This window comes from Telmatherina bonti, assembly GCF_933228915.1.
Source record: "Telmatherina bonti genome assembly, chromosome: 11".
NCBI classification, from domain to species: Eukaryota; Metazoa; Chordata; class Actinopteri; order Atheriniformes; family Telmatherinidae; genus Telmatherina; species Telmatherina bonti.
The window spans coordinates 20206231-20220256 of NC_136629.1; the positions used below are offsets into that span (position 1 = coordinate 20206231).

At 41.0% G+C, this 14026-nt stretch overlaps 1 protein-coding gene across 2 annotated transcripts in view; it reads left to right on the plus strand.

The window, feature by feature from the left end:
• LOC306762434 (signal-induced proliferation-associated 1-like protein 2) overlaps positions 1-14026 on the plus strand; it is an 85775-nt gene that overhangs the window by 24278 nt on the left and 47471 nt on the right. For both annotated transcript variants that reach the window (XR_013771498.1, XM_079248893.1), the window contains exons 2-4: positions 4249-6049; positions 10324-10457; positions 12542-12730. Coding sequence is in view for 1 of the 2 variants with exons in the window: in XM_079248893.1 (XP_079105019.1) it covers positions 4492-6049; positions 10324-10457; positions 12542-12730 (1881 nt within the window). In the remaining variant the exon portion in view is untranslated. The remainder of the gene's footprint in view (positions 1-4248; positions 6050-10323; positions 10458-12541; positions 12731-14026) is intronic.

Sequence of the window (14026 nt, forward strand, 5' to 3'; positions counted from 1 at the left end):
ACGAGGCCTCATTGAAGATAATGAGCTTTAATCACAAGACTGTGTTCACTCCAGGACTCAGAGTGGCCCAGCAGCTTTGTCAGGGCTAAACAAGCATGTTTAACTTTGACATGGTAGGCAATCGGCTGGACACTAAAGGGTTTTACATTTTAGAGGAATGAGTAAGTGAAGAATGCACAAATTTGGGCTTAAAGATAATCGTCTCATGGCTGCCCATGTGGTTTTCCACCTCCAGAAACATGCTATTGCTTCAGTTTGATACTAAGCTACTAATTATGTAATATTCTGTGACCACGCCCACCAAGCGATGGCTGTACGTATGCAGATTTTGGTATTTTGTGTAAAATAAGTGTGACTTCAAAGTGACTCCCTGCATTTGTAACATTCAATTATCTAAACCTGTACAAGCTCAGCTTCCACTGGTTGTGCAGCACAAGATATTTTAAAAGGTAACCTTAGACATCAGATTTGTCATTTTTGACAAGTTTGGGACTTTGGGACAGGCCTTGTTTCTAACGAATCAGGCATGCAAAGGATAACGCATTCCTCACAAAACCATTTTTTAAAGGCTAAGGAAGCTGCGCTGCTTTTGAGCATAATGTCTTTGCCTAATTTCTATGAAGTGCCATCAGCTCTGACTGGTCTTAAGCATGTTGTGTAAAACATCCTTCTGCTATTATTTTGTGTCCATATCGCTAACACTGCACAATTCAGATGAATCCTAAACTGTAAACATGTGGGCTGGTTGCAGAGTTAGAGCAAACAGCCAACTAAAAGATGATTCACAGCTGGGGTTAGAAGTGGCTTCCTCTCCATAATTACAGTGACAGTTTGCATGAATTGTCAATGTTACTTTGTAAGTGAGTCTTATATTATTGTCAGGACCGGTTGACATCATACACTGTGCCCTGCTGTGGCGAGATCAGCTTTAAATAAAAGAAGAGTAATAATCTCGGAGTGGTGGACATAATGTGCTCACTTTTCTGACAGCATATTAATATCTGTGGGGCCTTTAATCAGGCCACAATGTTGGAGGATTATTTTAAGACCTGGCAGAACCGCTGGGCCACTCCTCTCTGGATGAACCAAGATGAAAGACAGACTATCCAACATCAGAGACAGAAAATGAGTTCATTACTGTAATTAGTCCTGCACATCTCTCCCATCTCACCCTCTCCATTCCATCCCCCTGTACACCAGGCCTTGTGTCTTAAACACCCTTAATGGCAGTGCACTGCTCCAGTTAGCAAAAAGCTGTTAGGAAACAGACCGCCCACCCTCCATCTGTTGCCTCCCTTGTGTAGACGGCCACAAAAGAAAGGACAGAAAACAGACTCCTCCTTCAGGCCAAGCAGAAACAGAGATTCTGCTGACCAAGTAGCTCATGGCACTTGGTTTTTGGTCAGGGGAGCTGGGGGGTTGCATGTGAAGTGAGACATGGTACAAGTGTGTTCATTAATCATTGTCAAGGGAAAAATTACCAAGGCAAGAAAAGGAAAGGAATACACGGACCACCATGTTCACTATCTTATCTTGTCCTGTCTTTGAGACCAACTAACCTTGTTTTGACCCCGTGGAGCAGCAAAAACACATACCGACTGGCCTGCTTGTACATAAACAATGAAGTTTCCTGTTTCCCTTTTTTCTTTAGCAAAAAATCCTTACCAGGAGTAAAGAGACCAGAGGCAAAAAATCTCTGTGTAGATGGAAGCTGGGGCTTTCACCTGGTTCTTATACCACTTTTTCTAACAAGAAAGTGATGGTATAAACAAGTATTTTCTGATAGTACTTTCTTGTCGGGTTTGTAAAAACATTACACCCCTCTTTCTTTTTCAGTCCTTTTCAGGCAGCCATAAGAGGTCATGCGTGCTGGTTTGTTGTCATGAGGGGAGATTATAGAATGTCACTTTCTTTGTTCTTCCTGTCCTCAGCCATCCGTAAAAGCTTCTGTTGGACTGCCACCATTGATAAGGCTGTGTGTTCAGGTAGCACGTTTTGCTGTCTCTTCCGATAATTTTGAGCTTGAAAAGGCAGTCAACACTTGACATTTTGGAATTTGGTCAGCCGACTGCTGTAGTCACTTTTGCTTGGGAAGCAAACCTGAACTGAATCTTCATTTCAGGAGCCTTATCTCATCTCATACGGATCTCTGTTGTTTTCTTTTCATTAAATCTTTTTTTTTTTTTTTTTTTAATTAGCATGTTTAATGATGATTACAATTTAGTCAGATATAATTGCTGGCATTGTTTCATATAGAAATAACTCAATCCAAACCTTCCCACCCATATCTGTCACTCAGGCTCCTCAGACAACGGCATTATCTGTAATGATACAAAGTGCCTTTTGTGTTGCTCATTTCATTGCAGCCAGACACATATTCCATTATTCATTCTTTGGTGTTTGTGACATTGTTTCCCACAGCAGTTCTCTTTATTATGCATTCACACAGTGCCCTACTGTAATCTCTAATCCACATGTTAAATACAACAAGATTACATGCATTTTCCTGCTTGTTATTGAAGCTGTGTTCATAAACAGTCTGGACCATATTTGGAGAGGAAGTGGATGGTATTTCACTGCATGTAACTGAGAAGTTGCTTGAACCATTCTATTCCTACAGATTTAGGTCATGCATGCATTAACCTCTATTTCATCCATGCAGGCAGAAGTGAATGCTTTATTATTAAAATGTTTCCAACTCCTCCTGAGTGTATTTGGTCTGGTCTGGCTTGCAGCTAATCTTAATGTGGCCCACATTTTTTTCCCCAAAATAGTTTTATCCTCCTCCTTAATAGTAAATGACACAGAGAAATGTAAACAGTTTGAATTGGAACCTAAGCTATCATATTAAACCTTGGAGGCAAAGAGCGAAACACCAGCTCTACAATTCTACCATGTTCATAAAAAAAAAAAAAAATCTTCAAAGGAGAGTAGCGTTAATGGAGCTTATTATCTTCACTGAATCCTATACTGGTGCTTCAGTGCTATCTTCTCAGTTATGTTTAGGGATTCCTAGATAACTCATGGGGTTTTCACATGAATGCAGCACTAGAAGAAACGAGGCAAGCCACCAAAGAACAAGAAAAAAGCATTTAGGTCAATGCTCAAGACTCCCGAGTTTCCCATTCTACTGGAGTGTGGTGCGGTGTGATCTTCCATGCAGAAGTCTGTCTGAGCAGATGAATCCAATGTAACACCTCACTCATAGAATCCCACTGGAGCTACAGGACAACAAATCTAATATGACATGGGATCGATGAGAGGAGCTTACTTGTTTTTTCCATAAGTTGCTTGTTTCCCTTTTGCTGTTTTGCTGCCAGCTTTGGTATAGGTGCACCCTTCACTGTCATCTTTGCAGTATTTTTTTTTGTCTTCTACTGATGAAAAAGACTGCATGACCTACCTTATGCCTTCCTTACCTAGAGCTTTCACAAGGCTGATGTGCGGGAACATTACTTATGGATTATAATGGCAACCATGCAAGTTTGCAGCATGTTGTATCTGACATCTGAAATACCCGAGGGAGCAAAAACTGCTTTTCAAGGACAAGCAAGCCTTGCATGCTTCCCTTCTCTGTCTGTCCTCAAATGTTCAGGTTAATCAGTAAAACTGCTGATATCAGGCTTTGGTCTGCTTGTTGACTCAGTTCTCAACCATAACTGACCATGTGAAATGGTTACATTAGTGGAACAAGTTGCAACTTAACCTGTCAGTAAATTTCACCTGTCATTACATAACTGTTGTATTACTTGTTATTGCTAATTTACACAGTCAAGTCTTTATTAATTTTCCATCGTTAGATAAAAAAGGCAAAGTGGAATTGGCATGGAAAACATCCGTGTTGCATAATTTGCAGACTGCATTGCTGGAAGTGGTTGAATGAAATATTGGTTCATGTGAACATTTAATTGAACATCTGCCTGGTGTGCCTCTAATTTGGTTCAGTACCATCTGTTTGGTTGGAAGCATAAATAACAGTATCTATCTTGTTATGATTTCATAACACCCCCCCCCCCCCCCCCCCCCCCCCCCAACATGTTAATTAGCAGTATTTGGTGATATACTCCAAATAGACTCCCTACATACTACATTACTACAAGATAGCAGGTCCGATTAAGGTTAGCAGTTTAATGACTTCTGCAGCTTAACCGAGTGTGTCACGACATACAAACTGCTCTTCTGATGTTTGAAATCAAAATATCTTGCTGTGAACTTAACATTTTTTCCTCTGTTTTTGCTTCTGTGCAGATCCAACTCTTCCAGCTGTCATTCTTCATCGGTGGCACGCTAGGAGAAGAGACTCCTCTCTGCCGGGCCTCACTGCGTCTCAGACACTTGTCCTTGACATCCAAATGCCTTGTGTTGATTGTCATACCACCAGCCCTCTATGAGTTATGATGACGGCTGCTTCTTTGACTCAAGAAAAAGGCTCCTCCTGCTCTCACCACTGAGTAAATCACATGATGTGATGAAGATGTGTCCTGAAAGTCTATGCTTCAAGGAATTTACCAGCAGGATATGAGTGTTTTGAGCCCTGTGACAGATAACAAATCAAACCTTGGGGGAATTGTGGGAGGCCCAGAACAATACTCCAGAGTCATGCAGTCAGAGGAGCTATTCAACAGGAAACTCAAAGCCTTCAATGGAAGCATGGGACCACCAGCCTCCAGCATGCAGGTGAAACCTGATGGTGCTGGAAAAACAAATGGCACTCCGGCCATGCCTAAAATGGGAGTCAGGGCCAGGGTGACAGAATGGCCACCGAGGAAAGATGGATGGGATGGACGGCCTTCACCAAACTACCAGAGTGTGATACCGGTGTTTCAGAATGGACAGCAGGAACATACTGTGGAAATATTAGAAGGCGAGGGCGTTTGTATGGACATGGACTACAATGACAAATACACACTGAGTGACCTGCTCAGCCACTCCCCACTGAGGGGTCTCCACCCTATCCGTCAGCGCAGCAACAGCGATGTCACCATAAGTGACATTGACTCCGATGACATCATGGACCAGAGTGCTGTTAACCCAAACACCGGAGCCTCCCTGCATCGTGAATACGGCAGCACATCCTCCATCGACCGGCAGGGCCTTGGTGGGGATGGTTTCTTCACCATGCTGAGGGGCTACAGAGTGGACAACCTGGACCATCGTAGCATACCACCTCTGGGTTTCCCAGAGTTGTTGCGCTGCGACGCTTCCCTCTCCCCGAGTTTGCAAACAGCAGCACAGATCGCCAGGGGTGAGATCGTCCACATTCCAGGTTACGATTACATAGATAGTTCTTTCCTCTACAGCCGGGAAAGGGAGAAGTCCTTTATGCGGCGTCTCAAATCCGAGTCAACAGAAACTTCACTGTTCAGGAAACTCCGGACCATAAAGAGCGAAAGTGATGCTTTGCGTCTCTCCATAGAGGAAGACAGGCGACCACTTAGCTTCCAAAAATGCTTTGCTCACTACGATGTCCAGAGCGTCCTCTTTAATATCAGTGAAGCAGTTGCAAGCAGAACTAACCTGAGCCAGAGGAAGAATACCACCACTGGGGCTTCGGCTGCCTCCGCAGGAGTAGGGACTGGGGCAGGTGGGGTGCCAGGAGGTGTTGCTGGGACAGGACCCGGACCTGGACCTGGACCCGGAGCAGGGCCAGATGGTGGAGCAGCAGGTTGTAGTAGTGGAAATCCCCCCATGTTTGAGTCTCCACTCGGCAGCAGGGAAGACTTGAACCCTAAGGAGAACCTGGACGTAGATGAGGGGGATGGAAAAAGCAACAGCTTGGTTCTGAGCTGTCCGCACTTTCGCAACGAAATCGGTGGAGAGGGCGAGAGGAAGATTTCCCTCTCCAGAGCCAACAGTGCCAACTACAGCGGCGTGTCAGAGAGCTGCTCCTTTGAGTCCTCTCTGAGTTCACACTGTACAAACGCAGGAGTTTCTGTACTGGAGGTGCCTCGAGAAAACCAGCCCATCCACAGGGAGAAGGTCAAACGCTACATCATTGAGCACATTGATCTGGGAGCATACTACTACCACAAATACTTCTATGGGAGAGGTAAGCAGTGCTTATGATAAATCCATTATTGTTCAAGCTTACAGATTTACAACAGTGATGATACAAAAGGATTTAACTGTGTTGTGGATGATTAAACTGTCCAGACGAAATTCATTTCCTTGAAACAAGACTTTTCCTGACTTCCAAAATGGAACAGCTTAAGCTCTGTGGGACAGATATCTTGATGGACCACTAATTTTAGTGCCATATGAAGTGAAGTCCAGAACAATAGCACGCTTGTGTTGGGTGTGAGGGTGCGTGTCATGCTGTCTTGGCAATGAAGCAGCCATCTCCTCCGTAGGATATGAGCCTGACCCCTGCAGAGAAACTATGATTAGTCATGTGAGAAGAGAGAGGTGAGCGAAAGGGTGTGCTGCAGCTGTTCCCCGTGGGGACTTCAGGGGTGTGAGGAGAACTAGTATGAAGCTTTTAGGGTCAGCAGAGCTACGCCAAGGTCCCAGCTTCCTCATTAAAACACCTATGTAACTGAGGCTGGAATTACCATGCTGGCCCAAACCCATCACCACATTTTACATACCCCCCCCCCCCCCCCCCAAACTGTCTGCGCTTGCTGCTCTCAGCAGATTGAATTACCCCTCCTTAAACCTCCCCCAGAAAACAGCTGCTTCACCTTTCACACTTGGATTTCTCAGTTTCTTCAGAAAGATGCGCTCACTTGGTTTGACTGAATGTAGCTTTAAGTTGTCTTGGATAATCATTTACTGCTCCTCCTAAAACTGATGTAGCTCTTTGAAGGCGTTGTTTGAGGTAATACAACCCGGCTAATATTCCCCTGCTTTGCCATCAGATTTGACTCTGATGTTCTAGATTTTTTTTTTTTTTCTTTTGTGGGAGATTCCTTTTTCTCAGTATGTGGATGTAGCCCTTGCCCTTTTTTCTTAAGGTGTTTTATTGGATAGACAAGCCTGTCATCACCTGCACTTTACCACAAACACACACTCACTCAAACACGGCCACGGGTCACCACTTTATGGCTTTTATCAACCTGGGCTCAACATTGATCTTATTGACCACCCACAGCTTCTCTTACTTTAGCAACCGGACAGTTTCTCCCCAGGCTGTTCTAATGGAAACAGTGCTTTTTGGTTTTCTTTTTTTTTTTTTTTAAATGACCAAAGGACCGAGCTGTGCTCTGTGCAGGTCAGGGTCACATATTGTATGTGGGTGGACATAGCGATATGCAGCAGCGGGTGAAGTGAAAGATGTGTCTTGTAGAGACATGACCTCAAATTGAGAAAATTATAGAGCATTAAAATGTCAAAAGTTTGAGCATGCAGTGTGGGATTTGAAAGATTTTAGAGGCGTTTAGTGTCAGAAAGACAAGAAATTGGCCTTTTTATAGCATCGGTGTTGAAGTTAGTCATTTTGCAACCTTTTTGCAAATCATCAGCGGCATGTGATGAGCAGCCGTGGCATGTTGAAGAAATGCGTTGACAAAAAGATTTCCCATCCAGTCAACGCTGTCTGTTTCACTGAGCTGTTGCTCTTTTGATCCCCGTTTGCCCCCGACCTCCCTCCCCCACCTCACTAACATTCACCCAGTCACAAGAGTGCCCTTCTGCTGTTATTTGACCTTATGGCTCACAGAGGATTTCCCTTCAATTTTATCTGTCCTTTACAAGCTATGCATTCTTTAGTAAACCCAGCTTAGGCTCCATGCAATTAGTTTAGTATTGTAGATGGTTCTTGACAAGATAAAATCACTTTTTTTTTTTTTATTGATAGTGTACTTTTCATACAAAAATAGTGATTTACATATAAAACAATGTGGCACCGGCACATTAAAAATGCAAGTTGTCACAAACCCAAGTATATGATCAAAAAATGTTTTTAAAAAAATAAAAACAAACCTGATCAAAATTTCATTGTCTTACACATACATTCATGCACAAATATACATGCATGCCCCCTCACCACCTCCGCAGCACACACACCATCCTGTTTTGCACTCCAATCTCTAACTTCTATCTACTTAACTGAATATTATTATAGAAATAAACAGCTGGCTTGAAGCTGCTGTGAAGAAATAATATCTTGGCGATCGATCACACTAAGACCCAGCCCACTCATGACCACAGATCGCAGGCCAGTGTCCACACCAGTGCCACTGGGCTGCAGTGTAGGACTCTCAGCCACCCAGGAGGCAACCACCATAGCAAGGCATAGCAACCCAGTGTGAAGGATCTCCATTAGGAAAACACTGAAGTCAAATTTGTTAGAGAGTTAAGACTAAATAAATATAAAAAGTATCAAATATAAATACAGGAGTTTATAGAAATGGTGTACTTTAGTAAAACAAGCAGTTAAAAAACGGTGATGCTACAGTGACAAGAATCAGCTTTTTACCACCGTTTATTCTTCATGACATAAACAAGAAAATCTAAACTTGAGCTGAATGCTCTTCGTGGCTGACTGCACTGCAGCTCCCTGCTGAGCTTTGAGTTTTGTTGTCTGTTGAATCCAGGTCTTACTCCTTGGCTTTAGCCTAGCTTACGGAGTGTTTGCTCAAGACACTGAAGTGTATGGAGAGCTTTGCTTCTGCCAATTTTCTAAACACTCACTCAAAACACACACAGGTGAAGTAATACACAAGAAAACTTCTGGAAAGACTGAACAAAAGTAACCTGACATGAAAACACGGAGACATTTTTTTCAATTTCTCAGAAGACTCAATTATAATTAGTAGATTTCATGGCAATCTGCCCATTAGATTATTATAAATTTACTTTGCAAATTGACATCTGGACCGCAGGGTGTTGCAGGAGGAAAAGATCATCATGCATAGACAAATTAAAAAATATTTGCCCTTCAAGGAGCATAGAGCCCATCACATCTTCTTATTTTCATGCACACTGTGTAGAGGAGGGGTTAAAATGTGTCTGACCCCCAGCCTGCAAGTTAAATGAAAATCTCCCATCAATTTTTGAAATAACTTTGGAGGCGCTCAGAGGGTTTCTTTTTTAGAGATTGTGCACAAGACCTAGTTAACTAGATGTGATGCCAGTCTTGCATATGACTGTTCACATAATGTTGATGAACTAATGGATGTATCATCTATAATCTTCCAACCTTGCCTGATACTGATAAATTTATAATTTATATAAATCTCCTTTTTGTCGTTTATTAACAGCTCACACAAATTGCTTGGTTACGTGATCCGTTAATCCCGCCCATCACTTATATCTATTTAATTCTACATAGGATGCCAGTGAAGCTGGAGCCTATTCTGGCTGAAGTTGAGTGAGAGGTGGAGTGCAATCATCAACATGCACCCAGTACATAATGGTTGTTTTGAAACCACAGATAAATCTAAAATTCAGGTCTCTGAAGGTAATTGGAACATCATGAAGATACTGAAGAAAGAAATGCCTCAAACAAACAACTGGTTAAGACACCAAACACTTTCTGCTGTGATGTGACAGCTGTAAGAGCTCCAGCAGCCATCCTGATCTGATAATCCCCAAAAATGTCAAAGTTGCGCTCAGCATGAAGGCACAAACACTCCGAGCCTAAACAACAGCAACCTCCTGCTGGTCTTCTAGTTAAAGGTTAATACCATGAAATCACTTTGTCATGGGTTTGAATTTATCTTGGGAACTGAAACCTTTTCTGCTAAAACAATAAGGAAAAACTGCCAGGTTCTCCTGCAGCCCTTTGGGTCTGTCAGCATTTTTCATTTCTCCATGTGTGTAGATAATAACTGCAGCACTCCAAAAACATGCTTTACTTTAAAGCTATAACTCCGTCTTTCATGACAGATCATTATGAACACGACAATGTTGCTGTAATGAGAAATTCTGCTACAAGTATGTAAGAGGTGTGGAAATGTTAGTGGAGTATTGGGGCTGGAGGATGTCACAAAGTTCAAGCCTGTATTTAATACTTTTTTTTAATTATATCTTTACTTTTTTAAATCCCAATGCTGCAGCCATAAACCCGAGCTCTCAGGTTCTAATCCAAGGGAATCACTTTTAGCTTCAAGCTTCTACTCACGGCTCTGTAATCGGCATCACAGCTCGGCCACCATCATTCTGCAAAGCATTTGTGATGAAGTAAATATATAGGCTTAATAAGATAAGTTGATATTGTGCTGATGTAAATTCATTTGTTTGATTGATCTGTGAACCAGGTGATAGAATATTATTTTAAATCATCAATTTGACTGTTTGCTTTCATTCCTTCAAGTTTTTGCCAGCAATTTAATGTAAGCCTTTTAATGTATCTGACTCAGATCTTTCTTGCATGACTTCCAGAGCATCAAAACTATTTTGGGGTAGATGACAATCTGGGACCTGTGGCGGTGAGCATCCGCAGGGAGAGGCTGGATGACGGAAAGGAGAAAGACGGCATGCAGCACAACTATCGGATCACTTTCAGGACAAGTCAGGTAACAATTGTTCTTTTCATACAACCTTGAACAAAGCTTATACCAACAGCAGAAATGATCACAACAGTTTAATTAATATAGGTGCATGTTTGTTTTGTACTGGGATGCTGCATACTGGGATGTTTCTCCACAGCAGGCATATCAAAGTCCGGTTCTTGAGATCTATTATCCACCAACTTTTAGGTGCAACCCTTCTCCAACACATTTTATGAAATGAACATCTTGTTGCCAGGCATCTGCAGAGCTGATTGAAGGACGTTTGTTTCATTTGTGTTGGAGAATGGATGAATCTAAAAGTGGCATGATAACAGATCTCGAGGAGCAGAGTTTGGTATCCTTCACCACAGCCTGTTTGATCTGCGTTTATTAGGTTACAGATTATTAGGTTACAGTGTCCATTAGGCCAAGAAATTGACCTTTACGTGGCATCAGTGTTGAAGTTAAACATTTTGGAACCTTTTCTATACGCATAATTTCTAAATTCTAATTATGTGATGAGGAATAGGTATGTATGTATGCATATGTCCTGCCCTAAGGTAGTCAGTAGGGCAGGACATATGGTAGACATGTCAGTTACATGTCATACCTGTATTTCTCAGCATTATGCAGCACTTAATTCCCCATACTTTGAATTTTTATTATACATATATATATATATATATATATATATATATATATATATATATATATATATATATATATATATATATATATATATATATATATATATATATATGTATGTATATATGTATATATATGTGTATATATGTATATATATGTGTATATATGTGTATATATGTATATATATGTATATATATGTATATATATGTATATATGTATATATATGTGTATATATATGTATATATATATATATATGTATATATATGTATATATATGTATATATGTATATATATGTATATATGTATATATATGTATATATATATATGTATATATATGTATATATATGTATATATATGTATATATATGTATGTATATATATGTATATATATGTATGTATATGTATATATATGTATATATATATATATATATATATGTATATATATGTATATATATATATGTATATATATATATTTATATACAAATATGTATGTATGCATGTATGCGTGCATGCATACATACATGTATATGTGTATATATATATATATATATATATATATACACATACATGTGTGTATATATATTTATGTAGAAATTTTTTTTTTTGTTTGGTTTTTTTTTTGTTTGTTTTACCAAAGTTCTGATATTGTATTTGACAAGACACGTTAAGGTCATTTAGCTTAGGGCTCAGTCAAGCAGTACGAGCAAATCTGCTTCCAGCACCATAATGTGTCCAGTGATTCTGGCCAGTCATGCAAACTGAGATCCTGTTGGTGTGATCATCCCTGCTTGCTCATTCCCTCACACACGCGCACACATATGCACTCTCAACATCATTAATCCAAAAACTGACTGAGATGCGTAGTCTGAGTGCCCCTGGTGTACGCAAAGCTTTCCTTGATTGATGCTGGTTGGTCTCATTCACTGAATAATTCAGGTGCAACAGATGTGTCAGGCAGGGAAATGTCACTGATATCTAGCACCATTCTTGGTATAAAGCACCACTCCCATGATAGAACAATGTATCTGGGTCATTGTAGGTCTGAAAGTTGCATGCATACAGTGTTTTAACTTCCCAACAGCTGGAGCCTATATGTGCGTTTCTCCTATCATTTAGCCTGAGTACCCTCTCTGTCCCACTCTTGCTCTCACTTTTTCACTAAGTCTGTTAAGTAAGCTGCTTTTCAGAAAGCCTTTCTGTTGGACAGCCATCGACTGCGGACACTCATGTCCACAGGCTGTGTGGATGGAAATAGGATTTATGGGTGTAAAAGTGTCTTTAATGTTCCAAACAACAGCATGGGTTTACAGAGTGCGAGGCCTTTTGCTTTACAGGTCCATTAATGGTCTTAAAAGTGGAAAACATTTAACATATGCTGTACAGTTAGCTCTTGTTAATTATTTAGGATTTAAGTTTCCAAAGTGGTCCACGGGCAAAGTAATCGACTAGCTGTCTTTCCTCTTAGCTGACAACGCTCCGTGGAGCCATCCTGGAAGATGCCATACCATCCACGGCAAGACATGGAACAGCCCGTGGCTTGCCGCTTAAGGAAGTGCTAGAATATGTGATCCCTGAGCTGAATATCCAGTGTCTGAGGCTGGCTCTCAACTCTCCCAAAGTTCCGGAGCAGCTCCTGAAACTGGATGAACAAGGGGTGAGTTTCATTATTGTCGCACTGTACAGATCATACCAGTTTGTGGTCAAGTGCTTTGATACTAGCACAAGGTTTTAAAGCAAAAGGAGCTCTGTGGAAGAGTTCCCATAAGAAGATGTTGCTGCAGGACTGCAAGTCATCGCCCCCCAAACACCAATTATTTTTGCTATTGAGCTAAATTGTTACATTTAGACCGAAATAAATGTAAAGACATCTGCTGTTATTGCAGCTCAAGTAATTAGAAGCCACGAGTATTGCTTCTTCTTCTCCAACTCAAAATACCTCCTTGTTCTTGCAAGGAAGGTCCAGCCATTGCTCATTGCCTCCACATAGATTCAAAAAATAATTATCTGGCTATAAAGGATGACAGCTTTACCAATGCTGTGCAGTTTTTGCTTTTTAGTTTATTCATTTCTGCAATCATTTTTAGCCAGTTGCAGCAGCTGTAGCATAACACTACAGAAGGATTGTCACCTAGGCAACCTTTAGTATCTATCTTAGGTGATAGTTATATCCTGTTTTTGCATGTGCTTTTTATTTTTTATTTAAGGTTAGGGTTAGATCAAATTCAACAGATGCTTACTATACTGTCTGTGACATGTCATGGGAGTTTTTCTGGTAACACTTTGTATTATGCAGACCCCAGGAAGAGTATGTGCCACCTTAGCAGCAGCTAATGGGGGTCCGGATGAGGAATAAAGCATCAACACATATCTGTGTGGAGCCGGGATGCTGACAATATCTCACTTAATAAAATCAATGGAAATCACTCTCTCTGTAGCCATGAAAATCTGACTCGCATGTTTTGCTGTTAGGTCAGTTAGACTCTTAGCTGAAGTGACTTGCTTTTAACAGCTTACTCCATCTGAGAGAACAGGTAATTTGGTATTCTCCCTTGAAGTTGGAGGGTGTCAACTTGCATTATCTCTGTTAGAACAGAATTGCTAATAGCGAGAGAGCCTCTCCTCTATCACAGGTGTTGGAGAGATTCACTGTGTGATCTCAAGGTTTTTAATTTCTCATCTAATGAAACCTCAAGATGGCGAGGGGAGTGAAAGGATTAGCCGGTGGTGAATTGCTTGTTTTACGATAAGAGAATTGGCTACTTATTAGTTTAATTACATTCGTTGACATGTGCATATCCTTCAAGCTGACAAGGGAAAGGCTCTTATAATAGAAAGTGTCAACTCTCTTCTTTTTGTATTACGGTTCGGTTGCACACTTGGAGAAGAGCAATGAAGTGTCCTGTCAGAACAAAGTTTAATGTATTCAAGTTGACGCACTTTACTGTCCAAT